This window comes from Macaca mulatta, chromosome 13 (genome assembly GCF_049350105.2).
Source record: "Macaca mulatta isolate MMU2019108-1 chromosome 13, T2T-MMU8v2.0, whole genome shotgun sequence".
In the NCBI taxonomy this organism is placed as follows: Eukaryota; Metazoa; Chordata; class Mammalia; order Primates; family Cercopithecidae; genus Macaca; species Macaca mulatta.
In genome coordinates this window covers 92403682-92429044 of record NC_133418.1, presented here as the reverse complement: position 1 = coordinate 92429044, position 25363 = coordinate 92403682, and the positions used below count along the sequence as shown (strand labels likewise).

Sequence of the window (25363 nt, the reverse complement as noted above, 5' to 3'; positions counted from 1 at the left end):
GGAGATAGGGGGCTTACTTATTTTGTGGATTTTTTTTCTTTTATAGGTCTTAGGAAGGTCTTTGTTCCGTAGGTATCTATATAATACAATTTTGTTAGGTGTAATAGAGACAGTTTTGTGGAAACAGAATGCTGACACTGATTAAAATTAAGGTGTATGTATGTTTAGTCTTTGAGATGATCTGTATACTACATGTAGGTGTACATTCTAATTTTATGGCTTGTAATTTTTTGTATCATACTCTGTTTCGGGAATTTGCAAATGCTTATGACCAGGAATGCATCTGAACCATACCAAATGACCTTAGAAACAGGGACTTAGTTTTATATGGTAATTCCTAAATGTTAGTTAACAGAAGGATTGTGTCTGAACCAAACAAACAAGGACCTCAATATATTTTTTAATCAACATTTTTCTGATAAATTTTGATGGCTGAATGTTTTATAGATGGATTTTGTTGAAAGTTTTGCCTGATAAAAATGAATTTAAGGCCTGGCACCATGGCTCATACCTGTAATCCCAGTACTTGGGGAGGCCGAGGCAGGCAGATCACGAGGTTGGGAGATCGAAACCATCCTAGCTAACAAGGTGAAACCCCGTCTCTACTAAAAATACAAAAAATTAGCTGGGCATGGCAGTGTGCAACTGTAGTCCCAGCTGCTGGGGAGGCTGAGACAGGAGAATCGCTTGAACCCAGGAGATGGAGGTTGCAGTGAGCCAAGATTCCGCCACTGCACTCCAGCCTGGGCGAGAGAGCGAAACTCCATCTTCAAAAAAAAAAGAAAAAAAGAATTTAGGATTTCTATTCTCAAGGTGCTAAGACTACACAGTTTTAGAAGTCTATGATAGTAATCAGTTTATCGATATATATAATTGCATGCAAAGCAGGTTTCTGGCTGATTTCTTAAAAAAGCAAACACATACTATGAATACAAGTCCTTTTGTATGTGATTTATCTTTTTGTTTGTTTTGAGACGGAGTCTTGCCCTGTCGCCCAGGCTGGAGTGCAGTGGTGCAATCTAGGCTCACTGCAACCTCCGCCTCCCGAGTTCAAACGATTCTGCTGCCTCAGCCTCCTGAGTAGCTGGGATTACAAGTGCCCACCACCATGCCCAGCTAATCTTTGTATTTTTAGTAGATAAGGGGTTTCACCAAGTCGGCCAGGCTGGTCTTGAACTCCTGATCTCGTGATCCGCCTGCCTCGGCCTCCCAAAGTGCTGGGATTACAGGTGTGAGCCCCTCTGCCCAGTTGTGATTTATCTTATAGGGGAAACTTACTGTCTGTTTACTGAATTTGCAGCATTCTAAAAAACATTTCTTAGATTGTTTGGTGCTATTTGTGAAACACAACATGCTGATCTTTAAAAAGTTATGTTCTACCCGGAAATGATTTGAGCGACTTATATTGATCATACAAGTCGTTTTGTATTTTCAGTATTGGATGGTTACGGTTATTACATCATTGCCTTACTCACATAAGTGATCTAGAAGGAATGATGGCAAGTGCAGCTGCACCTACTGCCAATCTGCTGCAGACTTGTGCGGCCTTATTGATGTCACCTTATTGTGGAATGCATTCACCCAACATCGAGGTTGTGCTTGTAAAGATAGGACTGCAGTCTACTAGAATTGGCCTGAAGCTCATAGACATTCTCCTGAGAAATTGTGCAGCATCAGGCAGTGATCCTACAGGTGATAATTAACTTTGATATTTGAATGTTTACGTGTCTGTAAAGTAACAGCAGTTGAACTATGCGATCTTTGTGCTGAGCTCTGTTTTGGGAATTATTTTTTCTTTTAGTTTATGTTTATCTCTTCTCTCTTCTGTCTTCTCTCTTCTCTGACGGAGTCTCACTCTGTTGCCCAGGCTGGAGTGCAGTGGTGCAATCTCGACTCACTACAACCTCTGCCTTCCTAGTGGCTGGGATTACAGGCATCTGCCACCACACCCGGCTAATTTTTGTATTTTTAGTAGAGACGGGGTGTCTCCATATTGATCAGGCTGGTTTCGAACTCCTGACCTCAGGTGATCCACCCGAATTGGCCTTCCAAAGTGCTGGGATTACAGGCGTGAGCCACTGCACCCAAGCTGGTTTCATTAGTTTAGAGTTTGTTCTTTGTTGTTGGAATTTATGGAAGCTTCATTTTTAATGAGTAACTTTATTAAATTAAGTAAATCTTCCCATGGTTCACTTGCTTATTTAGCAAACTTTTTCTTTGGATTCTTTGTTGCAAGATTTGAATAGTCCTTTACTTTTTGGAAGACTAAATGGACTCTCTTCTGACTCTACGATAGATATTCTTTACCAGCTTGGAACAACTCAGGATCCTGGTACAAAAGACAGGTATGATTTTATTTTTCATTTAATTAAGCACACACATGCACATAATCATGCTATAGTGAATGTTTCTGACAGTTTTTCCTTAGATGATCTCATAAAAGACAATACTGTTATATATTGTATGTTTACCATATGCCTCACACGATGTGACTTCTGTAAGTTTTCATGAACATTAAACATACATTTATATATATTTGGACATACTTTAAGCAAATTTGAACTTAAATAGAATTCTTAGTTAATATTGCTTTTGAGGAATGGAATAAAACATATTTTTAAGTTGGCTACGCTGTGAAAATAACCTTGTACAGTGATGGTATCAGAGTCATACTATTTTAGGTAGTACTTAATACGTGTATATGAATGTAGGAATATTGTGTCTATAGTTGGTAGTTAATACTGCTTTTAAGGAATGGAATAAAACATGTTTTTAAGTTGGCTATGCTGTGAAAGGAACCTTGTAAAGTGATAGTATCAGAGTCATACTATCTTAGGTAGTACTTAATACATGTATATGAATGTAGGAATATTGTGTCTGTAATTAATACTTTGACTATTTTGATAATGGTTGTTCTGTTTATTATTGATTATCATATTCATCAAAGTCTTTTCATTGCTTTCTGTACTCTTTCCTGCTATTTACCACAGAATGAAACAATATCATACCATGTAAATGACATTTGAACACTTTGGCTGAATATTTAAATATAATATAAATATATTAATTTCATTAATTATGTATTAATATATTAATAATATATTAATTATATAATAATATATTGATTATATATTAATTAATTATATAATAATATATTAATTAATATAATTTTTTTTACAGTTAGGTAATTTTGATGAGTTGTCCTAATGTCATTTTACCTTGATGTCTTTTACTTCCAAATTGATACCAACTTGAAGTTTTTGTTTTGTTTTGTTTGAGACAGAGTCTTGCTCTGTCACCCAGGCTGGAGTGCAGTGGCACAATCTCCTGACCTCATGACCCGCCCGCCTAGGCCTCCCAAAGTGCTGGGATTATAGGCATGAGCCATTGCACCCAGCCAACTTGAAGTATTTTTGAAACATATTTTTGTTGACAAATTTTTGAGCAAATGTTTGGCATTCTCTGTTTTTAATGTGTAGCATCCATATTAGAAAAACATATCTATAGAGATTTCTTCCTGATTTATGTTACTTCTTAATATTTTGATTATGTTTAAAATGAAGTCATTTGATGTTTTATTAATATATTCATAAATTATTAAAATTATGGATTACATTTAAACATAGATTGCAGTTGTTTTTGATAAAGTAAATAACAATTTATGCCAGATTTGAATCATAATGGTTAATAGTGGTTAAAATATATTTAAACTATCACTGTTAAATATTTTTCCAGAACAGGTTGCTTGGAATCTGTTAGGATTATTTAATTTTTAAATATTGTTGTGGCTTTTTAATAAGAATAAAATTAAATTTAATTCATTTTCTCTGCATAGTACTTTTTAAAACGTGAATGTTTGTTATATAAAACTGACATTAGGCGCGGTGGCTCACGCCTGTAATCCCAGCACTTTGGGAGGCCGAGGTGGGCAGATCACAAGGTCAGGAGATCAAGATCATCCTGGCTAACACGGTGAAACCCCGTCTCTACTAAAAAAAAAAAAAAAAATACAAAAAATTAGCCGAGCGTGGTGGCGGGCGCCTGTAGTCCTAGCTACTCTGGAGGCTGAGGCAGGAGAATGGTGTGAACCCAGGAGGCGGAGCTTGCAGTGAGCTGAGATTGCGCCACAGTGGCACTCCAGCCTTGGCCACAGAGCGAGATTCTGTCTCAAAAAAAAAAAACCTGACATTAATGACAAGGTTGTTAGACTGAGAAAATTGTCTTCCTTGTCTTCTGAATTCTCTTTATTCCCCATGATGTAAAATCGAAAGTTTAAGAGTCTTATCTTTCAGAATTAGTATTATATACCTTCCTGTCCCCATTGCTTTTAGTGTGAAGCCAAGAATCTTATATTCTGAAATAGAAATTGAAGGAAAGTAAAGTAAATGTAAACAGAATGTTTTAAGAACTTGAGAAATCTCATCCCATTTGTTTTTTGTACAAACTCTATAGTTTTTTTGTTTGTTTGTTTTTTTGAGATGCAGTCTCGCTCTGCCCAGGCTGGAGTGCAGTGGCACAATCTCAGCTTACTGCAAGTGCCACCTCCCGGGTTCACACCATTCTCCTGCCTCTGCCTCTGGAGTAGCTGGGACTACAGGCGCCTGCCACCACGCCCAGCTAATTTTTTGTATTTTTTAGTAGAGACGGGTTTTCACCGTGTTAGCCAGGATGGTCTCGATCGTCTGACCTTGTGATCCGCCCGCCTCAGCCTCTGAAAGTGCTAGCATTACAGGCGTGAGCCACCGCGCCCGGCCCAAAACTCTATAGTATTGTTGCTTTAAAAAGTCTTTTGCTCCCAGGTAGTGGTTCAAAATTGGGTTGTGTTTTACTGGTTCCCAGCTCCAGAGGATTGAGATTAGTGTGGTACTTGACCTATAATCTTGTTATTAATGTCAGTTCTAAATCACAGATACCTGTGTTTTTAAAAGTACTATGCAGAGAAAATAAATAAAGCTTAATTTCCATCTTATAAAAATTATACTTAAAATATATAAGTAAGTGTTGAGGGTATATTCTGTTGCAGAATGAATGAGTGTGGGTGGCTATTACTAGTGTTTAATGCTAGGGTTCAGGGATGTGAAACATGCTGTATTTCAGGAGACTTTGCACAAAGAAGAATTAGCCCCAGATCACTGTTCTAGTGTGTTATCTCAAACCTTTTGATGGTTGAAATTGGTAAGGTTATTGGAAAATTGGAACTGAAACTACTATGTCGTTGTTGCTGATTTCCTTTTTTCCCCATTTTAGATTAAAACAATCATGAACAATTGGTATATTATTCTCATAAATACCCTACTCACCATGCAGAGATGGTGTTTATCTATATGCCAGTTGCGCTATAGTTGGTTATATGAATTCATTTTCTTCATTTAAGAATTCAGGCCTTGTTAAAATGGGTTAGTGATTCTGCAAGAGTGGCTGCTATGAAGAGAAGTGGCAGGATGAACTACATGTGTCCTAACTCCTCAACAATAGAGTATGGTCTTCTGATGCCATCTCCTTCTCATTTGCACTGTGTGGCAGCCATTCTGTGGCATAGTTATGAGCTGCTTGTAGAATACGACTTACCAGCACTCTTGGACCAAGAGCTCTTTGAGTAAGTATGATTTGTGAAATCCTTTTTTTTTCCCCCTAGTACTAGATCAGTTAGTGTTTACTTGATAGAATATTTTACATGTTTATTCGGAGAAACGTAATATTTTGAAAGTAGCAAATATAATCAGGTATACTTTTGAAATGAATTGTCAAACAAATATTAATTTATTTTTGTGTTTTAAGAAGATATATTAGCAGTACTGCCTTTTTTTTTTAACCTAAAATTATGCTTAATGTAGATGGTTCTGTGGTTCGTAGTGTTTATTCTCAGTTGCAAATTTTCCCACCAGATTATATTATCTTTAATGTACAACTGTGGCAGGAAAGTACAACTAGACAACTTTGGGGTGGGGCGTGGTGGCTCACACCTGTAATCCCAGCACTGTGGAGGCCTAGGAGGGAAGATCACTTGAGTCAGGAGTTCAAGACCAGCTTGGGCAACGTGGCAAAACGTTGTCTGTACAAAAAGGCAGAAGTCAGAAAGCTGGGTGCAGTGGCTCACGCCTGTAACCCTAGCAGTTTGGGAGGCCGAGGTGGGCAGATCACGAGGTCAGGAGTTTGAGACCAGCCTGGCCAACATGGTGAAACCCCGTCTCTACTAAAAATAAAAAAATTAGGCTGACGTGGTGGTGTGCATCTGTAATCCCAGCTACTCCGGAGGCTGAGGCAGGAGGATCACTTGAACCTGGGAGGCGGAGGTTGCAGTGTGGTAAGATTGCATCATCGCACTCCAGCCTGGGCGATAAGAGCAAGACTCCGTCTCAAAAAAAAAGTCAGCCAGACATGGTGACATGCACCTGTGGTCCCAGCTATTTGGGAGGCTGAGGCGCAAGAATTGTTTGAGTCTGCAGAGGTTGCAGTGAGCTGAGCTCACGCCACTGTACCCCAGCCTGGGCAACACAGCGAGACTCCGTCTCAAAAAAAATAACTTTGGGGAGCTGAGATGGGAGGATCACTTGAAACTAGGAGTTTGACGCCAGACTGGCCAAAATAGATAGACCAAATCTCTACAAAAAATTAAAAAATTTGCCAGGCATGGTGGTACATTCCTCTAGCCCTAGTTACTTGGGAGGCTGTGGTGGGTGGATCACTTGAACCCAGGAGTTAGAGGCCACATTTACCTATGATGATGGCACCACTGGCACTGCAGCCAGGGCAACAGAGCAAGATGTCATCTCAAAAAAGAACAAAGATGTAAAGCTAGAAAATTTGAGACTTTTCTAGTTTGTCCTTTTGACAAGTAGTTTTTATTTACCCATGTTTCTTCACCATATTTAGCTAAGTCTTTGCTGAACTTACTGATAGGTAACTGTTAAGTCTGCAGCAGAATATATTTTTGAAGAGTTCCTGTGACACATAAAAAGTGGGCCTATTGATCTTTAGTAGGTCATCATATTTGGCCTTAGCAGTTGGCATAATCCATGACTTAATTACTGAGCCTCACTGATAGTTTTTTATTTGCAAACATGAATTTAAGCCATTTGTCATGCAGAATTTAACGTCAACCATTTCTTTGGCATGATCTTTTTTGTTTGTTTCTCTACATGACTTTTTTAGGTCACACAGAACGGTAGAACCATTTTAAAATAGTTTACTTGATTTTCTGTACTCATTTACGAGTCTAACTCAACTTCCAGTGTACCTACATTCTTAAATTTTAAATATATATATACATACATATATATGCAGTCTTAAATCTTACAATGTTATGTTACTCAATGTCAAATAAAGTATATAATGTGTCAGAGTATAGATTGAACTATAATAGAAGTATTTGAAACAGTTTCTTCTAAAAATAAACTTGTATCATTAATATGATATCTCTTATTTTTCTAGGTTACTTTTTAATTGGTCCATGTCTCTTCCCTGCAATATGGTTTTGAAGAAAGCTGTTGACAGTCTACTTTGCTCAATGTGTCACGTACACCCAAACTATTTTTCTTTGCTCATGGGCTGGATGGGAATTACCCCTCCTCCAGTGCAATGTCACCATGGACTGTCCATGACAGATGATAGCAAAAAGCAGGATCTTAGTTCATCTTTAACAGATGACTCTAAAAATGCACAAGCACCTCTCGCATTAACTGAATCACATTTGGCTACCCTTGCTTCCTCTTCTCAATCTCCTGAAGCTATTAAACAATTGCTAGACTCAGGTTTGCCTTCTCTTCTTGTGAGGAGTCTGGCTAGTTTCTGCTTTAGCCACATTTCTAACTCAGAAAGCATTGCTCAGTCAATAGATATTTCCCAGGACAAACTCAGACGCCATCATGTTCCACAACAATGTAATAAGATGCCCATCACAGCAGACCTAGTTGCTCCTATTCTTAGGTTTTTGACAGAAGTTGGCAATAGCCATATTATGAAAGATTGGCTTGGTGGTTCTGAAGTGAATCCACTCTGGACAGCACTTCTGTTTTTATTGTGTCACTCTGGGTCCACTTCTGGAAGCCATAATTTAGGTGCACAACAGACCAGTGCAAGATCAGCTTCTCTTTCTTCAGCTGCTACAACAGGATTGACTACTCAACAGCGCACAGCAATTGAGAATGCAACTGTTGCATTCTTTCTGCAGTGCATTTCATGCCATCCAAATAATCAAAAGCTGATGGCACAGGTAAGAGAAAAACTAACTTATGTTTTAGTTGTTGTATTACATAAGAAAGGGCCATGTATAAAGGCCAGGTGATAAAAAATTTGGTAGGTGGCCAGGCGCGGTGGCTCAAGCCTGTAATCCCAGCACTTTGGGAGGCCGAGATGGGCGGATCACGAGGTCAGGAGATCGAGACCATCCTGGCTAACAAGGTGAAACCCCGTCTCTACTAAAAAATACAAAAAACTAGCTGGGCGAGGTGGCGGGCTCCTGTAGTTCCAGCTGAGGCTGAGGCAGGAGAATGGCGTAAACCCGGGAGGCGGAGCTTGCAGTGAGCTGAGATCCGGCCACTGCACTCCAGCCTGGGCGACAGAGCGAGACTCCGTCTCAAAAAAAAAAATAAAAAAAGATTAAAAATAAATAAATAAATAAATAAATAAATTTGGTAGGTGTTGAGTGCTTTTAAGGATCCGAATTTAAACTATAAAGTACTGATATCTCCTTTCTCCCCCTCAAAATATGCTGTCACTTGAATCACTTCTTTATAATGAGATGACTGGCAAATGCATTGGGATCCTAGCTGGATCATACAACCCTTGTTTTAAAAAATTTCCACAAACAAAAAGAAAAAGACCACGAAAAAATTTCAGCTGCTGGAGCAGTATTGACACTGGTCACTGAATACTGTATGTGCATTGAGGCATTGTATTTTTGTGTAACGAGATTGCCATACTGATAGTTTGCATCTCTTTACATGGGCATTAGATTAGGTTTCAGATAGGAGACTCCACATAAATCACATACAAAATGTGGAAGATAGACTGTGTGTGGTGGCTCACGCCTGTAATCCCAGCACTTTGGGAGGCTGAGGTGGGCAGATTGCCTGAGGGCAGGAGTTCAAGACCAGTCTGGCCAACATGATGAAACCCTGTCTCTACTAAAAATACAAAAAAATTAGCCGAGTGTGGTGGCAATCACCCGGAATCCCAGCTACTCGGGAGCCTGAGGCAGAGGAATTGCTTGAACCAGGGAGGTGGTGGTTGTAGTGAGCCGAAATTGCACTACTGCACTCGCAGCCTGGGTGACAAAGTGAGACTCTGTCTCAAAAAAAAAAAAAAAAGTGGAAGATAATTTATCATACTGCACTCCAGCCTGGGCAACAGAGCGAGACTCCATCTCAAAAAAAAAAAAAAAAAAAAAAGTGGAAGATAATTTATCATATATTATGTCTATGTGGCCCCAAAAAATCCTGAAAGGTAGAATTATTTCAAGAGTAATTCTAGTTAGCTGTTTGCCAAATTTTGCTGTTGGCTACCTCATGTGACCTTGGGCATATGGGTTAATCTTATAAAATGGGGCTAGCAATACCTGCCTCAAGGATTTTTTTGAGATGGTTAAATATTTTAATTTGTATAACGTACCTAGCATAGAGCCTATATGAGATATGGTAGACACTGGTAAATAACTTTTCCCCTTCTTATTTAATAGTGCTCATTCAAGTCAAATTTTAGTAGTACCTAGAAAAATAGATATTGTAATTTTTATAAAATATTGAAGGAGTTAGTTTTATTAAGAAGAAGGGCAGGTTGGGTGCTGTGGCTTATACCTATAATCTCAGCGCTTTGGGAAGCCAAGGTGGGTGGAACACTTGAGCTTAGTTTGAGACCAGCTTGGACAACATGGCAAAACCTCCTCCCTACCAAAAAAAGAAATCATAACCAAAATTAGCCGGGCACGGTGATATGCACCTTTGGTTCCAGCTACTCAGGAGGCTTGAGGTGGGAGGATCACTTGAGCCCAGGAGGTTGAGGCTGTAGTGAGCTGAGATCACACCGCTGCCCTCCAGCCTGAGTGACAGAGCAAGATCCTGTCTCAACAACAAGCAAAACAAAACAGAAGAAGAAGAGAAAGATATTTTACTGCCTGTAGTAATTAATTACTGGGAAAATATCGCTGCTAAATATGCATATTAGAAGAAAATGCTTAAATTACCAGCTTCACCCGAGGGCATGATTCTAGGTATTTGAAAATTTGGTTTGTGCTTCTGGGTAGCATGAACTCTTTGTGTCCCATTGATTTCTCTTTTGGTTTCTTATTAAGGCTTTATATATATTTTGGGGGTGGGGTGAGGCAGGATCTCTATTGCCAAGGCCTGTAGAGCGGTTGCACAATCACGGCTCACTGAAACTTTTGGGCTCAAGCAGTCCTGCCTCAGCCTCCCAAGTAGCTGGGACTACTGGCACATGCCACCACGCCCAACTAATTTTCTTTTGGTTGGGGGGTGGGTAGAGATAGGGTTTCACCATGTTGCCTAGGCTGGTCTGAAATTCCTTGGCTCAAGTGATCTCTTCTCTTAGTTTCCCAAAGTTCTGAGATTACCAGCGTGACCCACCATGCTTGGCCTTGTTACATATTTTTAATGTACTTTTTTCATAATTTTTATTTTATGATAACCACACCAATATTGACTAAAGTTAACAGAAGTTCATTATGCTAGGTATTCATTATGTGCACACCCTTTAGTAGTAATTTTTTCTAACCCTGGATATGTTTCTTACACTTTTATCTCCTTCAGTATTCATATATTTTAAGATAAAATCATTTCTTTCCTCCTTAAAAAAAAAAAATCTTAAACCCTAGACCCCCAGAGACATTTGTTCTTTAATTGCTGATTTGATATGTTAAAATAAACTTAATTCATATTTTCTGTTTCCTTTTTATCTTTCAAAATAAAAAGCTGCATATAAATCTTGCATTTAACTTTTTAAATATTTTGTCTTGCCAGGTTCTTTGTGAACTATTTCAGACATCTCCTCAAAGAGGGAACCTTCCAACATCTGGGAACATTTCAGGGTTTATACGAAGATTATTTTTACAGTTGATGCTGGAAGATGAGAAAGTGACAATGTTTCTTCAGTCTCCATGTCCAGTGAGTATTTAACACTTAATTATTGGCTGTGTATACATGTATTTTATAATTTCATATCAGAGCCTGCAGTTATCTTCTATGTTCTAACTTCTAATGTAACAAACTGAAACTAGCACAGCTTTTGTACCTAATGGCAGAACTTGACAGTTTCAGAATAGCACTCTCCCTCATGCCTAGGAATAACATAATTTTACCTTACCCTGAGTACTATAGTTTGATTTGTGGAAAAAAATGAAAAAATATTAGGTACAGAGTGATAATGCAAAAGTTGACCAACAAATCATGACAAATATGCCATATCTAAATTAATTATATCTTGTAGTATTTATTGAGTATTTTATTCTTAGGTGCTTTTGAGATTTTTTTATAACAATATGTATTCCAAAAAGTTACTTCCTGATTTCTTTGATTTCTTGATTTTCAGCTGTACAAAGGTAGAATTAATGCTACTAGCCACGTCATCCAGCATCCAATGTATGGAGCAGGCCACAAATTCCGTACTCTTCATTTGCCAGTCTCAACAACATTATCAGATGTTCTTGACAGAGTGTCAGGCAAGTCAGATTTAAGTATTAGTTTTTCTTTAACTTTATGTTTCATATATATGGAGATTTATTGTTTTTATAACTTTATTTATGCATCCACTTGGTAACCATTAATGACTAGAAAAGTTCATGACATCTTTATAGTTTGAAGCATAAGTAAGAAGCCAGTCAAGTGGACAAAATGTAAAATACATTTAGGCACCCCTAATTTTATGGTTTAAAGTATCACTGTGACAAATGGGCAGCTAGAAATACAGACAAATCATTGATGGCATGTTCTCACAATAAACCATCTGGTCATTTTATATTAGATGAATTGCAGGATATTAGGTTGAATAGCAAGATTCTAATTAATAAACATTTACTAAATTGAAGATGGTGATCAGTGATCAAGACATAAATGGAGTAGGTAGAACTGACTAGTGACCTTATTGTTTATTGTAGTCAGTGAATAAAGCAGAGAGAACATTTTCTCCTAGGTTCTTGCCTGTATTTTACAGGATGATACCTTTAAACAACATATGGAATACTTTTTTAAAAAGCAGGTTTTGATGACAAAGGCATATCAACTTTTTATTTTATGTATTTATTTATTTTCAAGAGGGGAGTCTCACTCTATCACCTAGGCTGGAGTGCAGTGGAATGATCTTGGCTCACCACAACCTCTGCCTCCCATGCTCAGGCAATTCTCCTGCCTCAGCCTCCCAAGTAGCTGGCATTACAGGCCTGTGCCACCACGCCAAGCTAATTTTTTTGTATATTTAGTTTCACCATGTTGGCCAGACTGATCTCGAACTCTTGACCTCAAGTGATCCTCCCACCTCAGCCTCCCAAAGTACTGGGATTACAGGTGTGAGCTACTGCGCCTGGCCCATATCAACTTTAGATAGTTGGAGTGTATTGCCTTTCTGAAATTCTAATTAATCAGTGAGTGAATTTATTGAGCATCTGCAAAGTGCAAGCACAAATTTGTCCTAAGATGATAAACATGAGCAAGATAGACATTCCACCCCACAAGATAGTTGTGATCTTATGTCTGTTGTCAGCTTCTAAAATAAACTAGAAATGTCTGCTTGTGTTATAACATAAATGTAAGTAGGTATATTTCTATCTGTATATATAAGAAGGGACCTAAATTTTCAATGGAAGCTGTGAACTGAAGCAGTAATAGGAGTATCTAAGAAAAAAGTTGAAAATGTCTATTTATCAGTTCAAAATACAAATCTGAAGCCCAGAGTAAGAGTTGAAGAGATTTGGGAGTTGTTACCATACATAGATGGTAAGTGAAACCATGTGAATGGATGTAATCACTATAGGTAGGCAAGATTGTTTTCTGCTTTACAATCACTGTGTCTAACCTGTGTATGCATAAAATCATAATTCTTTCCTACTGGTTTACAACTTACAAGTTGTTAGCATACTATTATAAATATTTTAAAAAATTATTTGAAAATGACTGCCCTATCTGTTACAGAGAAACTTTTTTGAAAATTTGATGTTAGAGGGTATTTTCTGTCAGTTTCCTGAAATTGTCCCTTCTACATGATGAAGAAAAATGAAAATTAAAAATCAAATAAATAGGCTGGGCATGATGGCTCACGCCTGTAATCCCAGCACTTTACGAGGCCAAGGCAGGTGGGTTACCTTAGGTCAGGAGTTTGAGACCAACCTTGCCAAGATGGTGAAACCCACCTTTACTAAAAATACAAAAATTAGTTGGGCATGATGGCGTGCACCTGTAGTCCCAGCTACTTGGGGGACTGAGGTAGGAGAATCACTTGAACCCTAGAGGTGGAGGTTACGGTGAGCCGAGATTGCATCACTGCACTTCAGCCTGGACGACACAGCGAGACACTCTCAAAAAACATGCAAACAAAATTAAATAAATGAAGAAAGTGGAGAAGAGCACTAAAGCTCAGTTATTGATATTGATATTTCATATGTTTAACTTGAAGTGCAAAAGTAGACATTCTAATACAAAATAACTGAAAATTGAACATTTTAGTCTTTACTGTGGAAGAATGCTATTCTAAAACATTCTAGCATTCAAAATATTTTACAAAATAGTTTTCTATATTGCACAAAAATAAAGCTAATTGCTTTGGAAGTACACTACCTCAAAAGTTATATGTGCTGAGTGTAACCTCTATTTGGCAATTTTTTTTGGTTCTTTGAAGTGGATTTATACTCTTTAGCCATATTTTATGATATATTGACTTGTATGTTTATATTATATCAACATGTATAAGAATAAGTAATTCAGAAGTATTGCCTCCGTAAATTTACCTACTATCTATAGCTTTTGACAGTATTACTTTCTTTTGTTTGTTTGTTTGAGATGGAGTCTTTCTCTGCATTACTTGAGCCCATGAGTTCCAGACCACCTAGGCAACATAGCAAGACCTCATCTCAAAAAAAAAAAAAAAAAAAAAAGGCAAAGACAACAAGAGAATATGAAAACTAGCCAAAAAGGAAGTGACCTATTATTTTCTCTATCACTGTCTTTTTTTTTTTTTTCTTTCTTTTTTTGAGATGGAGTCTCACTCTGTTCCCCCGGCTGTGCAGTGGCATGATCTTGGCTCACTGCAACCTCCGCCTCCCAGGTTCAAGCAATTTTCCTGCCTCAGTCTGCAGAGTAGCTGGGATTACAGGTGCATGCCACCACACTTGGCTAATTTTTTTTTTTTTTTAAATAGAGATGGGGTTTTGTCGTATTGGCCATGCTGATGTCAAACTCCTGGCCTCAAGTGATCTGCCTTCCTTAGCCTCCCAAAGTGCTGAGATTACAGGCATGAGCCACCATACCAGGCCAACAATATTACTTTCAAATAGTAACCTTTATGTGTCAGTCTGTTTGCTTTTACAAATTTCTGTCACTGGTTTTAAGCAGTATGATTGTGTGCCTTACAATTTTTTCTTCACATTTCTTATGATTAGAGTTTATTGAATTTCTTGAATCTGTGTGTTTTATATTTCACTAAATTTGGAAATATTTTGGCAATTATTTATTCAATAATTGCCTCCCCTTTTTTTATAATTACAGTTACTCACTTATTAGGCTATGCGAAGTTGTTTGACACCTCCCCAAATCTGTGTTTCCTCTTTTCCCCCTATCATTTTTTTCCTCTATTTTTAAATTTTAGATAATTTCCTGTGTCTGATCTGTTAGAACTTTTATATCTCCTTGTCCTTACTGAAAGTATATAGATTTTCTTCAACTTTCTTGAACATAGTAGTCTGTTTGTATTATTTTTCTCTTCCTTATGGATTGTATGTTTTCGCTTCTTTATTTGCCTGGAGAATTTTCTTGGATGCCAGACAATGTAAATTTTACTTTTTGGGGTGCTAAATATTTTGTATTCTAATATACATATTTTATTTTTTCATGAAATGTAATGATATTATTTGAAAACAGTTTGTTGCTTTTAGACTTGCTTTTAATCTTTGTAAGTAGGATCAGAGCAGCTTTTAATCTAAGGCCAGACTTACTGTAATTATTGGTATTTTTTTTATAAACCAGTGTTGTCTAGTTTGGTGACTGTTAAGCACATGCAAGGAGACTAAGAAACTAAATTTTTAAATTGAATTTTTAATTTTAATGAATTTTACCTTTAAATATGTACTACATTAGAGTAGAATTAAAGTACCAGGTTTGAAAATGCATTTCTAAATCCCATTTGACCCCACTATTAAGGCTCTGTCCTTGTGAGTACTCTGTTAGGAATTCACTAGATGTCTAAGAACACAAAGCATTTTACTCCCTGAAGCCCTGGGGTTGTTTGCCCTGCTGCTTTTCTGTAGTACCTTTGCTGGCCTTCAGTGGTTTGCTCACATATGTTCATCAGTACATTTGAAGTCTTGAAGACCCTATATAGATCTTTGGAGATTCAGGGATCTCCAGATCTCTAGATGCAAATCTGCATAGATGCGGATCTCTTCTTCCTGGATTCCCGGCTCTTGTATCCTCAGTCTAGGGTGACACCTAGGTTGTGCTGAGCTGTGACTTAGGAATTCTTTTCCAGACAGCTCACACAATCCTAGAGGTCGTCTCATTGGTTTCCTCTCACCCAGGCATCACTGCCCTGCCCTGCCTGATGCTCAGGGTCTGAAAAGTATTATTAATATGTATTTCTAGTTAATGGTTATTTCAGGTGGGAGAATGAACCTGATCCTTATAATTCCTTCTTGGCCAGAAGTGGAATTCTAAAACAGAGCAGCTTTTTGCATCCATTCAAGTACAGAGAAAAAAATAAAACAGAAATTTGTAATAAAAAATAAAAAATGAAATTAATATTAGAAACCAGAGCAGTTTTAAAAGGAGGTTGAGAAAACTTTTTTCAGTGTTTGAATGGCTTTTATTCTTTATACTTACTTTTGAAATAAGAGTAATAAATGAAAATTGGCTAAACTTCTAATTGCACGAAGTAAATTATTACCTAATATTCTTTATGTGTTTTTCTTACCTGATTATGCTATGAATTAACTTTGTGAATTTCTTATTATTTAAATGTTTCACTCTGACCTGTGTCAGTATGTTTGCCACTTTTGGTTGCTTGGTTGTTTTTGTTAGAAAGTAAAATGTATTGTTGCACCATGCATTTGCAATGTGTATAAAATTTTTTACTTCACAAAACTGTCTATAGGCAATTAGCAATTAGTATTAACAAGCTGTATAAATTGAAATCACTTTCATATACTAAAAACTATAAAATGGGAGTTATTGCAAAAAATGTTGTTTATTGTTTTATTATCTCAACTTTTTTAACATAAAAGACTGGATCATAATTGTGTTAAATTAGGGAAGTAAAAAGAGAATTGAGGTAGATGCAGTGGCTCATGCCTGTAATCTCAGCACTTTAGTAGGCTGAGGCAGGCAGGTGGCTTGAGCCCAAGAGATCGACAACAGTCTGCGCAAGATGACGAAACCTCCTCTCTACTAAAAATACAGAAATTCATGGCATGTGCCTGTGGTCTCAGTTACCTGCAAGGCTGAGGTGGGAGGATCACTTGAGCCTGGGATGTTGAGGCTGCAGTGAACCGTGATTACACACACCACTGCTCTCCAGCCTGGGTGACACAGCGAGACCTTGTCTAAAAATAAAAGAGAGAGAGACAATTGGAGAATTGATAATAGTTATACAGTGAAAAAAATTATGATTTCAAAACAATTCATTGAGCCTTTAAATTTCTTAATAACTAAATCACATATGATCATCCATTTATTTTATAATTTTTAGTGGTGTGCTATATGCCATAGTAATGAAAGAAATATTCAGAGAGTAATAACAATCTATGAAAGCCCTTAATACTCATTTTTTAAAGTAAAACACTTTAAATTTTAAAACACATTATTTTGTTGTCTAAGATTCCTGTGTTTGGCCTAAATAAAAATTAACAGAACAGGAAATCGGTTACAGAAATTTGTTCCTTTATACTTTCATTTGCAGTATAAGCAGAAGTCTAGTTTAATGCTGTAGACTAAATCTTGCACTTGAGTCCCATATTTGCCATCTACAGATTATATCAGTAGCCTTTCTAAGGCTGTTTCTTCATTTTGAAAATAACATTCTTTCTTGATTTCTACGTTGTGAGGACTGAATTAGATGCAGTTGCCAAGCACATTGAACTATGGCTAAAATAAAGCAAGTTTTCATGCTACTGGTTTTTATTGTTTCTGGAGGTGGTACCATTAAAATACTGTATGTAATACTTTATAAAGATTAGAACTTAAATATTCTGGCTTAAGTACAGTGGTGAGTCTTCTTCATCAGTGTCAGTAAAGATTAGATATCAGGCCATTACCTCATGTTATTTCTCCTAAATTCCTTTATATTGCCTTAGTATTAAGGAAAATACTATCTTGCATAATCTTTCTCTGAAATATTTATTATTTCCCTTCTTAATGATTTGGAAAAGCAGTGTATTTTACATAATATCTTCTTACAGATACTCCAAGTATCACAGCTAAATTAATTAGTGAACAAAAAGATGACAAAGAAAAGAAAAACCATGAAGAGAAAGAAAAAGTTAAAGCAGAAAATGGATTTCAAGACAATTACAGTGTTGTTGTTGCCTCTGGTATGCTTTCTGTTTTTTATAATCTTGATTTTGTTTGGGTTTCTATAAAGTACTACTATTTTAGTTATAGGAAATTTATGTAATACAATGTACTAACATACAAAGCTGACTTGTAATGATGTTTTAATACTAGATTTTTATCTTTTTATTTTTATTTTTTCAATTTCCACTAAATGGATTGTCATCTGTATTTCAGAGATTATAGCAACTAGCTGTAGTTTTTACTGTTTAGGAAAATAGTTACAGATGCAATGCCAAAATTACTTATTTATTGTCATGAAGGATGAATAGAATTGAGAGATTAGATATCGGATTAGAAAGAACATTTCTGTCTTTTGACATTAGCTAGGAATGCATGCCTTATGAAAATATTTTAAAAACACTGTTTTCCTTCATATTGGTGTGTTGTCTATGTAGAATCTTACTGATCCTTTTCTTTTAGGGCTGAAGTCTCAGTCTAAACGTGCTGTGTCAGCTACACCACCTCGCCCACCATCCAGGAGGGGGAGGACAATACCTGATAAAATAGGAAGTACTTCAGGAGCAGAGGCTGCCAACAAAATAATTACTGTCCCAGTGTTTCACCTGTTTCACAAACTCTTGGCAGGTAATATTCCACAATTAATAAACATCAAAGAAATTTTAGTATCCTTAAAACTATGTAAATCAGAGGCACAATCACCAAAATCATTTTAATCAGGTGCCATTGATGAGATCAATGAGTTAGTGAGACTTCCTCTTCCATACAGTTCCTCTGAAGAGAAGTGAGAGCAAAGTAGTAATCTATTACATGTCCTGTTTAACACTGTCAAGTTTTATATTTCTATTTCACTGGTTTTCTAAGTTTTTCTGTCAGTGTGCCATGAAATGATTGATGAAATAAATATTTAGAGAGTTCATGACAAGTTATTTAGGAAACATCATGGGGCAAATTTGTAGGACTAGTTCAAGCAGTGGAACTCTTAGACCACTGGTAGTTAAGCCTTATGTTCTTCCCAGATAAAACAAATTTATTGAGCACTATCCTGTCTGTTGTTCAAGGTGATAACTGGTTGAGCATCCCTAATCCAAAAATTCAGTGTCTGATACTTTTTGAGTGCTGACATGACACAAGTAGAAAATTCCACATCTGACCTCATATGACGGTTGCAGTCTAAACACAGGTACACAACACACAGTTTATTCAGCGTCCGCAAGAGGAAAAAGACCTTCCCAGCCCCCTTCAGGTATTTTTTAGCATGCTCGATTCTCCCCTACATATCCACAGTGGGTAACAAAATTGCACATGTGCATGCCAGACGTGCCAACAGCAGGTTTCCCACGATGCCCCATATGGTGCCAACATGTATGTGCATAACTGTTTTTTTGCTCTGTGGTGTTGGAAATTTCAAAAAGGCCCCAGATGCCCCTATGGATAATAGTAATAAAAAGAGGAAGTATTTATGTTTATCTGTAGCACAGAAAAACAAGCTATTGGAGAAACTGGACAGCAATGTAAGTGTGAAACATCTTTCAAGAGAGTATGGTGTTGGAATGACCACCATATATGACCTGAACAAACAAAGATAAACATCATTGATGTTCTGTGCTGCAAGTGGTGAATAGAGGTTAATGAAAAACAGAAAAAGCACTTCATAAAGCTAAACATGAACATATTGATTGTGTATTGAAATAGTGAATCCATCAGTGTTGGCAGTGAACATGTGCCTCTTAATGGTATGCTGATCATGAAACAAGTAACGATCTATCATGATGAACTGAATGTTGAAAGGGACTGTGAATATTCAACACACTGGTTGCAGAAGTTTAAGAGAAGATATGATATTACATTTTTAAAGATTGGTGATAAAGCATCTGATGATCATGAAGCAATGGAGAAGTTCTTTGATAAATTTGCCAAAGTCATGGCTGATGAAAATCTGCTGCCAGAACAGTTTATAATGCTGATGAAATATCACTGTTCTGGTGTTATTGTCCCAAAAAAGACACTGGACTACAGTTGATGGGACAGCCCCTCCAGGAATTAAGGATACCAAGGACAGAATAACTGTCCTGGGATGTGCTAATGCAACTGGCATACATAAGTACAAACACGCTTTGATAGGCAAAACCTTTCACACTTGCTGTTTTCAAGGAGTGAATTTCTTACCAGTCCATGGTTACGCTGACACAAAGGTATGGATCACCACAGACATCTTTTCTGATTGGTTTCATAAACATTTTGTACCAGTGACTTGTATGTATTGCCCGTAAGCTAGACTGAACGATGTAGGAGTTTATTATTACTTGATATCCCCCAGTTCATCCTCCAGCTAAAAATCTCGAAACTAATGTTTATGCTGTGTACTTTCCCCCAAATGTGACTTCATTAATTCAGCCATGTGACCAGGGTATCTTCAGATCAATGAACAGAAAATATAAATCCCCTTTCTTGAACAGCATGTTGACAGCAGTGAACAGAGGCATGGGTACAGAAAATTTTCGAAAGGAGTTTAAAGAATGCCATATATGTTGTTGCCAATACTTGGAACACAGTGACAAAGACACAGTTGAGCATGCCTGGCACAACCTCTGGCCTGCAACTATGTTTAGTGATAATGATGAACTGTGTGTGACTTTGAAGGATTCTGTATGTCAAGTGAAAAAAAAATGATTTCTGACCTCCTTACATATGTAAAAAATATACCTTCAGAGTTCAGCAGTAAGCTGGAAGAAGTAGATGTCAAAGAAGTTTTCAACTTTGATATTAATGCTTCAGTTATTCATTCATTGACTGGTGGTAAAATAGCTGAAATGGTTTTGAATCAGGGTGACGATAGTGACGAAGAAGATCAAGTTAACACCACAGAAAAGGTGCTTATAGAAGAAGACATGGTGACAATGTATGGTGGGCATATTGAAGGACTAGGGCAGCGTGCATTAACAACAGAATGACAAACCATGTCAGTTTTCAAAATTGAGGAGAGTCTTCTGAGCTAAAAACCATGTTAATGAGGCAGATGACTCTGCAAGAAGAATTTTTAAGAGCCTTCCAGCAGAATGTCTCTTCATCCCCTGTAGGATCCACTTCCTGGTCCCTTAGCTACTTCTGATATTTCTTCTTACCTAAAAAACACAGTTTATAGTAACCTTTTAATAAAAACACAGCATCATAGGTGAAGACTGAAAGCCTGCTGTTGTTTGTGGTTGCTTTTTCCTTTTTTTTTTTTTTGAGATTAAGTTTCACTCTTGTTGCCCAGGCTGGAGCGCAATGGCGTGATCTCGGCTCAGTGCAACCTCTGCCTCCTGGGTTCAAGCAATTCTCCTGCCTCAGCCTCCCGAGTAGCTGGGATTACAGGTGACCGCCACCACGCCTGGCTAATTTTTGTATATTTGGTAGAGACAGGGTTTCACCATGTTGACCAGGCTGGTCTTGAACTTCTGACCTCAGGTGATTCACCTGCCTCAGCCTCCAAAAGTGCTGGGATTGCAGGCATGAGCCACCATGCCCAGTCCTGTGGTTGGTTTTGTTTAATAACTGAAACAGGTATCCTGGTGATGCTACTATGCTGCTTATTTGCCCTGACACATTATTTTTTCACTCTGTTAATGGTATGTCATATTTTTACTGTTAAGTACTTAATGTGTGAATTAATGTAAGAAAACGATTGCCTATCAGTAGCATGTAGATTAAGAGTCAGGAATGATGATGATGCCTAACAGTCACACATTGTTGGCATGGGTGGCTAAGATAGTGACAACTTTGCTTTCTGATGGTTCAGGGTACACAAACCTTATTACAGGCACAAAATAATCAAAAATACTATACAAAATTACGTTAAGGCTATGTATATAAGGGATGTGTGTATACACACAAACATAAATTTTGTGTTTCCACTTGGATCCCCTCCCTAAGATAACTCATTGTGTACATGCAAATATTAGAAAATGCAAAAAAAAAAAAAAAAAATCTGAAATCTGAAACAGTTCTAGTCTCAAGCATTTTGGATGAGGGATACCCGTTCTGTATTTTATCACCATTTTCATGCTGTTTTAAAATGAAGTTGCCAACTCAGTTCAAGGGAATTTTTCTTCTTAGCTTTACATTGTTGATTCATGGTGGAGGTCAACTAACTATTGACTGGTGGGTTGGATACCTCTGTCCGGAGAGGTCCTTGTGACATGACATTTCTCATGGCCCATTACCTAGGTGATGTGAGTCTCCCCTTCTGCCTGGAATAAACTTTTGTTGGAATACAGCTATGCCCGTTTACTAGTGTATTGTCCATAGCTGCTTCTCTGCTACAATGTAGATTAGCAGTTGTAACAGAGACTATATGGCTCCCCTAGCTTAAAGTATTTATTAGCTGGCCCTTTATAGAAAAAAATGGCCCACATCAGATTTATGGGAATGTCTGTTCCTTTGTTTACGTTTTGCCCGTGACTTTTTAACACTTTGTAGATGTTATTGTTTATTATTATATGTCAGAAATAAACTCACTTTTTGTAAACTTTCTAATGGCTGTTGAATTTTTTAATTGTTTTGAAATTGGTTTCAGAATCAAACTCTTGCCTATAATTTAGTAAAAGCAGTTAATAATTAAACCAAGTAAATGTTTCTTTCTTGGTTTCCAGATTTAACTTAGTTATATCATTTTAGGCCAGCCATTGCCAGCTGAAATGACACTTGCCCAGCTTTTAACTCTCCTATATGACCGAAAACTTCCTCAGGGTTACCGTTCAATAGATCTGACTGTTAAATTGGGATCAAGAGTTATAACAGACCCAAGTCTATCAAAAACAGATTCTTATAAAAGACTACACCCTGAAAAAGGTATGTGCGTAATACTACTTTAAAAATTACAGACTGTCATACAAAGAGGCAGATATTTCTATAGCTAATGACTTGATTGACTTATGTTTTTATTATATCAACGTAAGATATAATTTTTTTATGACTGAATTTTTGTAAATATAAAAAATGGCCATGATTTCATTTGGAAACTAAGTTGCATTACTTCTTATAACATCATTTGTTTTATGAGTGCGTGTACTTTAATTTCTAATATTTCTGTGAGAGCTATGTGAATTGTTTTATAATAAAAGTGAGAAACTCAACTTACAACTTAGTTATAATTTATATTGAGTGGCATTTCATGCATATAAACATGTTTTCTCATGTAATTGGGATCACATATTTCTGTTTTTTACTTATATATTCCGTTAATTTTTTTTTTTTTCTTCCGAGAAAGAGTCTTGCTCTGTCTCCTAGGCCGGAGTGCAGAGGCGCAATCTCAGCGCATTGCAATCTCTGCCTCCCGAGTTCAAGTGATTTTCCTTCCTCAGCCTCCTGAGTAGTTGGGATTACAGGCACCCACCACCATGCCTGGCTAATTTTTGTATTTTTCGTAGAGACAAGGTTTTACCTTGTTGTCCAGGCTAGTCTGTAACTCCTGACCACAACTGATCTGCCTGCCTTGGCCTCCTAGAGTGCTGGGATACAGGCATGAACCACCGCACCTGGCCCTTATATTCCTTTAAAAATTTTTGAATGTCCATTTTTGAATTGGCTATTTTTTTATACAAATGTAAGAAAATTTATTTGTTTTCCAATCATTGAAACGTTGTGGTTGTTTCCAATTTTTTACTCCTATAAATGCTATATAAGTAATTTTCATAGTGTGAGTATGGTATGAACTTATTTAAACTTACCATCTTTTTCATGACTAAAATTCAATCTTTAGTTATTGGTCTTTTATATTCTTCAGCAAATTTTGGTACATTTTTTTTGCCCAGTTTTTCAGCACAATTATTTCTCTCTTTTGTTTTAATGTTTAAAGGGTCTCCTTACGTGATCTTTTGGTTTTCTTTTGTGAGTAATTCAGAGTTAAACTAATACGGTATATGGTATAATTTTTTGTTTTCAGTGAGAGAAGTCTTTATCATTAATTTTTCTTAATAGGATACTTTAGAGCATATTATTTGCTATGAGTACTTTTGAGAACTTACTTATTTTAACATAGGATATAAGTTATAAGTATGCCCTAAAGGACGGTGCTTCTCAGACTTCAGTATGCTTACAAATGACCTGCATCATAGTGTTAAAATGGAGATTCTTCATTTCAAACAAGCTTGCAGGTGATGCCCATGCTACTAGTCCATGAACCATTCTTCCAATAACAAGACTAAAGAAGGTAGTATCATAAGTCATTTAAAGGTCATTGTAGTATCTAGCCATAATACAGCTATATCTAAATAAATGATGTTTTGTGCTCTTTTTTGAGTAGCAAGAAAACAGTAATAATACCTGCTTTTGTAAATGAAAGAATATTATAAAAATATACACTTTCTTACCTATTCAATTATTTGTAATTTATTGTCTAGATCATGGAGACTTACTTGCTAGCTGTCCAGAAGATGAGGCTCTCACTCCAGGTGATGAATGCATGGATGGGATATTGGATGAATCTTTGCTTGAAACCTGTCCCATTCAGTCACCATTACAAGTTTTTGCAGGAATGGGTGGACTGGCTCTTATTGCTGAAAGACTACCCATGTTATATCCAGAAGTAATTCAACAGGTAAGATAAGATTTCCTAATCGAGTATATCATTCTGTAGCTAAGCCGTTCATTCTTTTTATGTTTGTTTTTTAATGTACTTGGATTAACTTTGTAGAAATACCCTTTGCTTTATATTTTTTGAACATTATATAACTCTTTCAATGATCAGTCTGTACAGAGCTTCATGACCTTTAGTAGGTATGGAAGAAATGTTGAAGATTAAGCACATTTGCCAAACTTACTACACTGTAGCATTTATCTTGGTTTCATGGTTGTAACACTAGCATTCTCTTTTCTATACTGCTTTAAGTGTGATATTTATCAGAGACATTATTGGAAATAGGAGAGTAAAATAGGAGTCTATACTGCTACCAATATGTATCTTTTTGTTTACCTTTTATTCCTGTTTCAGGTGCCATTTCCATTTTTGGTGGTTTAAAAACATAACCTATTCCCGTGTTCATTTACGATGCTGTCAGTGTCTGTGCTTTCCATGCTCTTGTATCAATCAGTAGGAAGTTTGGTGCATGGAGAGTTGTAAAAACAAAACTTTATGTTTGTTGAATGAAGTAGGGGAATTATTCTATTTGATTTCATGTCGGGGGTGTGTGTGTGTGTGTGTGTGTGTGTGTGTGTGTTTGTGTTTATTTTGGCATAGTAGCTCTAGACTCTATTATAGTTTCCTGAGCTGCTGTACCAAAATACCACAAACTGCCTGGCTTAAAACAACTGAAATTTATTCTCAACAGTTGAGGAGGCTATAAGTCTGAAATCAAGATGTCAGCAGGGCTATGCTCCCTCTGAATTTGGGCTCTAGGGAAGACTCCTTCCTTGCTTCTTCCTGGCTTCTCTTGGTTGCCAGTAGTTCTTGCTGTTCATTGGTTTGTAGCTGTATCACTTTAATTTCTGCCTACATCATCATATGGGCATCTTTCCTGTGTGTCCCTGTATCTCTCTCTCCTCATAAGGACACCAGTCATTTAATGTAGGGTCCTCCAAACCATTATTTCCTCATCTTAACTTGATTACATCTGCAAAGGCCCTATTTCCAAATAAGGTAACCTTCATAGATACTAGGGGTT

The 25363-nt window shown here is 37.0% G+C and overlaps 1 protein-coding gene and 1 non-coding gene across 34 annotated transcripts in view; both read left to right on the top strand.

Annotated features, from left to right (window-relative positions):
• Positions 1 to 25363, top strand: part of BIRC6 (baculoviral IAP repeat containing 6) — a 255908-nt gene that overhangs the window by 145874 nt on the left and 84671 nt on the right. For 31 of the 33 annotated variants that reach the window (XR_013402861.1, XM_077959773.1, XM_077959772.1 and 28 more), the window contains 10 exons: positions 1436 to 1692; positions 2237 to 2345; positions 5375 to 5596; positions 7432 to 8212; positions 10974 to 11117; positions 11542 to 11671; positions 17609 to 17740; positions 18183 to 18347; positions 22380 to 22553; positions 24104 to 24300. Coding sequence is in view for 32 of the 33 variants with exons in the window: in XM_077959773.1 (XP_077815899.1) it covers positions 1436 to 1692; positions 2237 to 2345; positions 5375 to 5596; positions 7432 to 8212; positions 10974 to 11117; positions 11542 to 11671; positions 17609 to 17740; positions 18183 to 18347; positions 22380 to 22553; positions 24104 to 24300 (2311 nt within the window). In the remaining variant the exon portion in view is untranslated. Of the gene's footprint in view, positions 1 to 1435; positions 1693 to 2236; positions 2346 to 5374; positions 5597 to 7431; positions 8213 to 10973; positions 11118 to 11541; positions 11672 to 17608; positions 17741 to 18182; positions 18348 to 19196; positions 19415 to 22379; positions 22554 to 24103; positions 24301 to 25363 lie in introns of those variants that run through there. The other 2 variants (XM_077959757.1, XM_077959774.1) reach the window with 2 other exon arrangements.
• Positions 24906 to 24999, top strand: MIR558 (microRNA mir-558). Its single transcript, NR_032612.1, has one exon. It is a non-coding gene; the product is annotated as a microRNA mir-558 (primary transcript).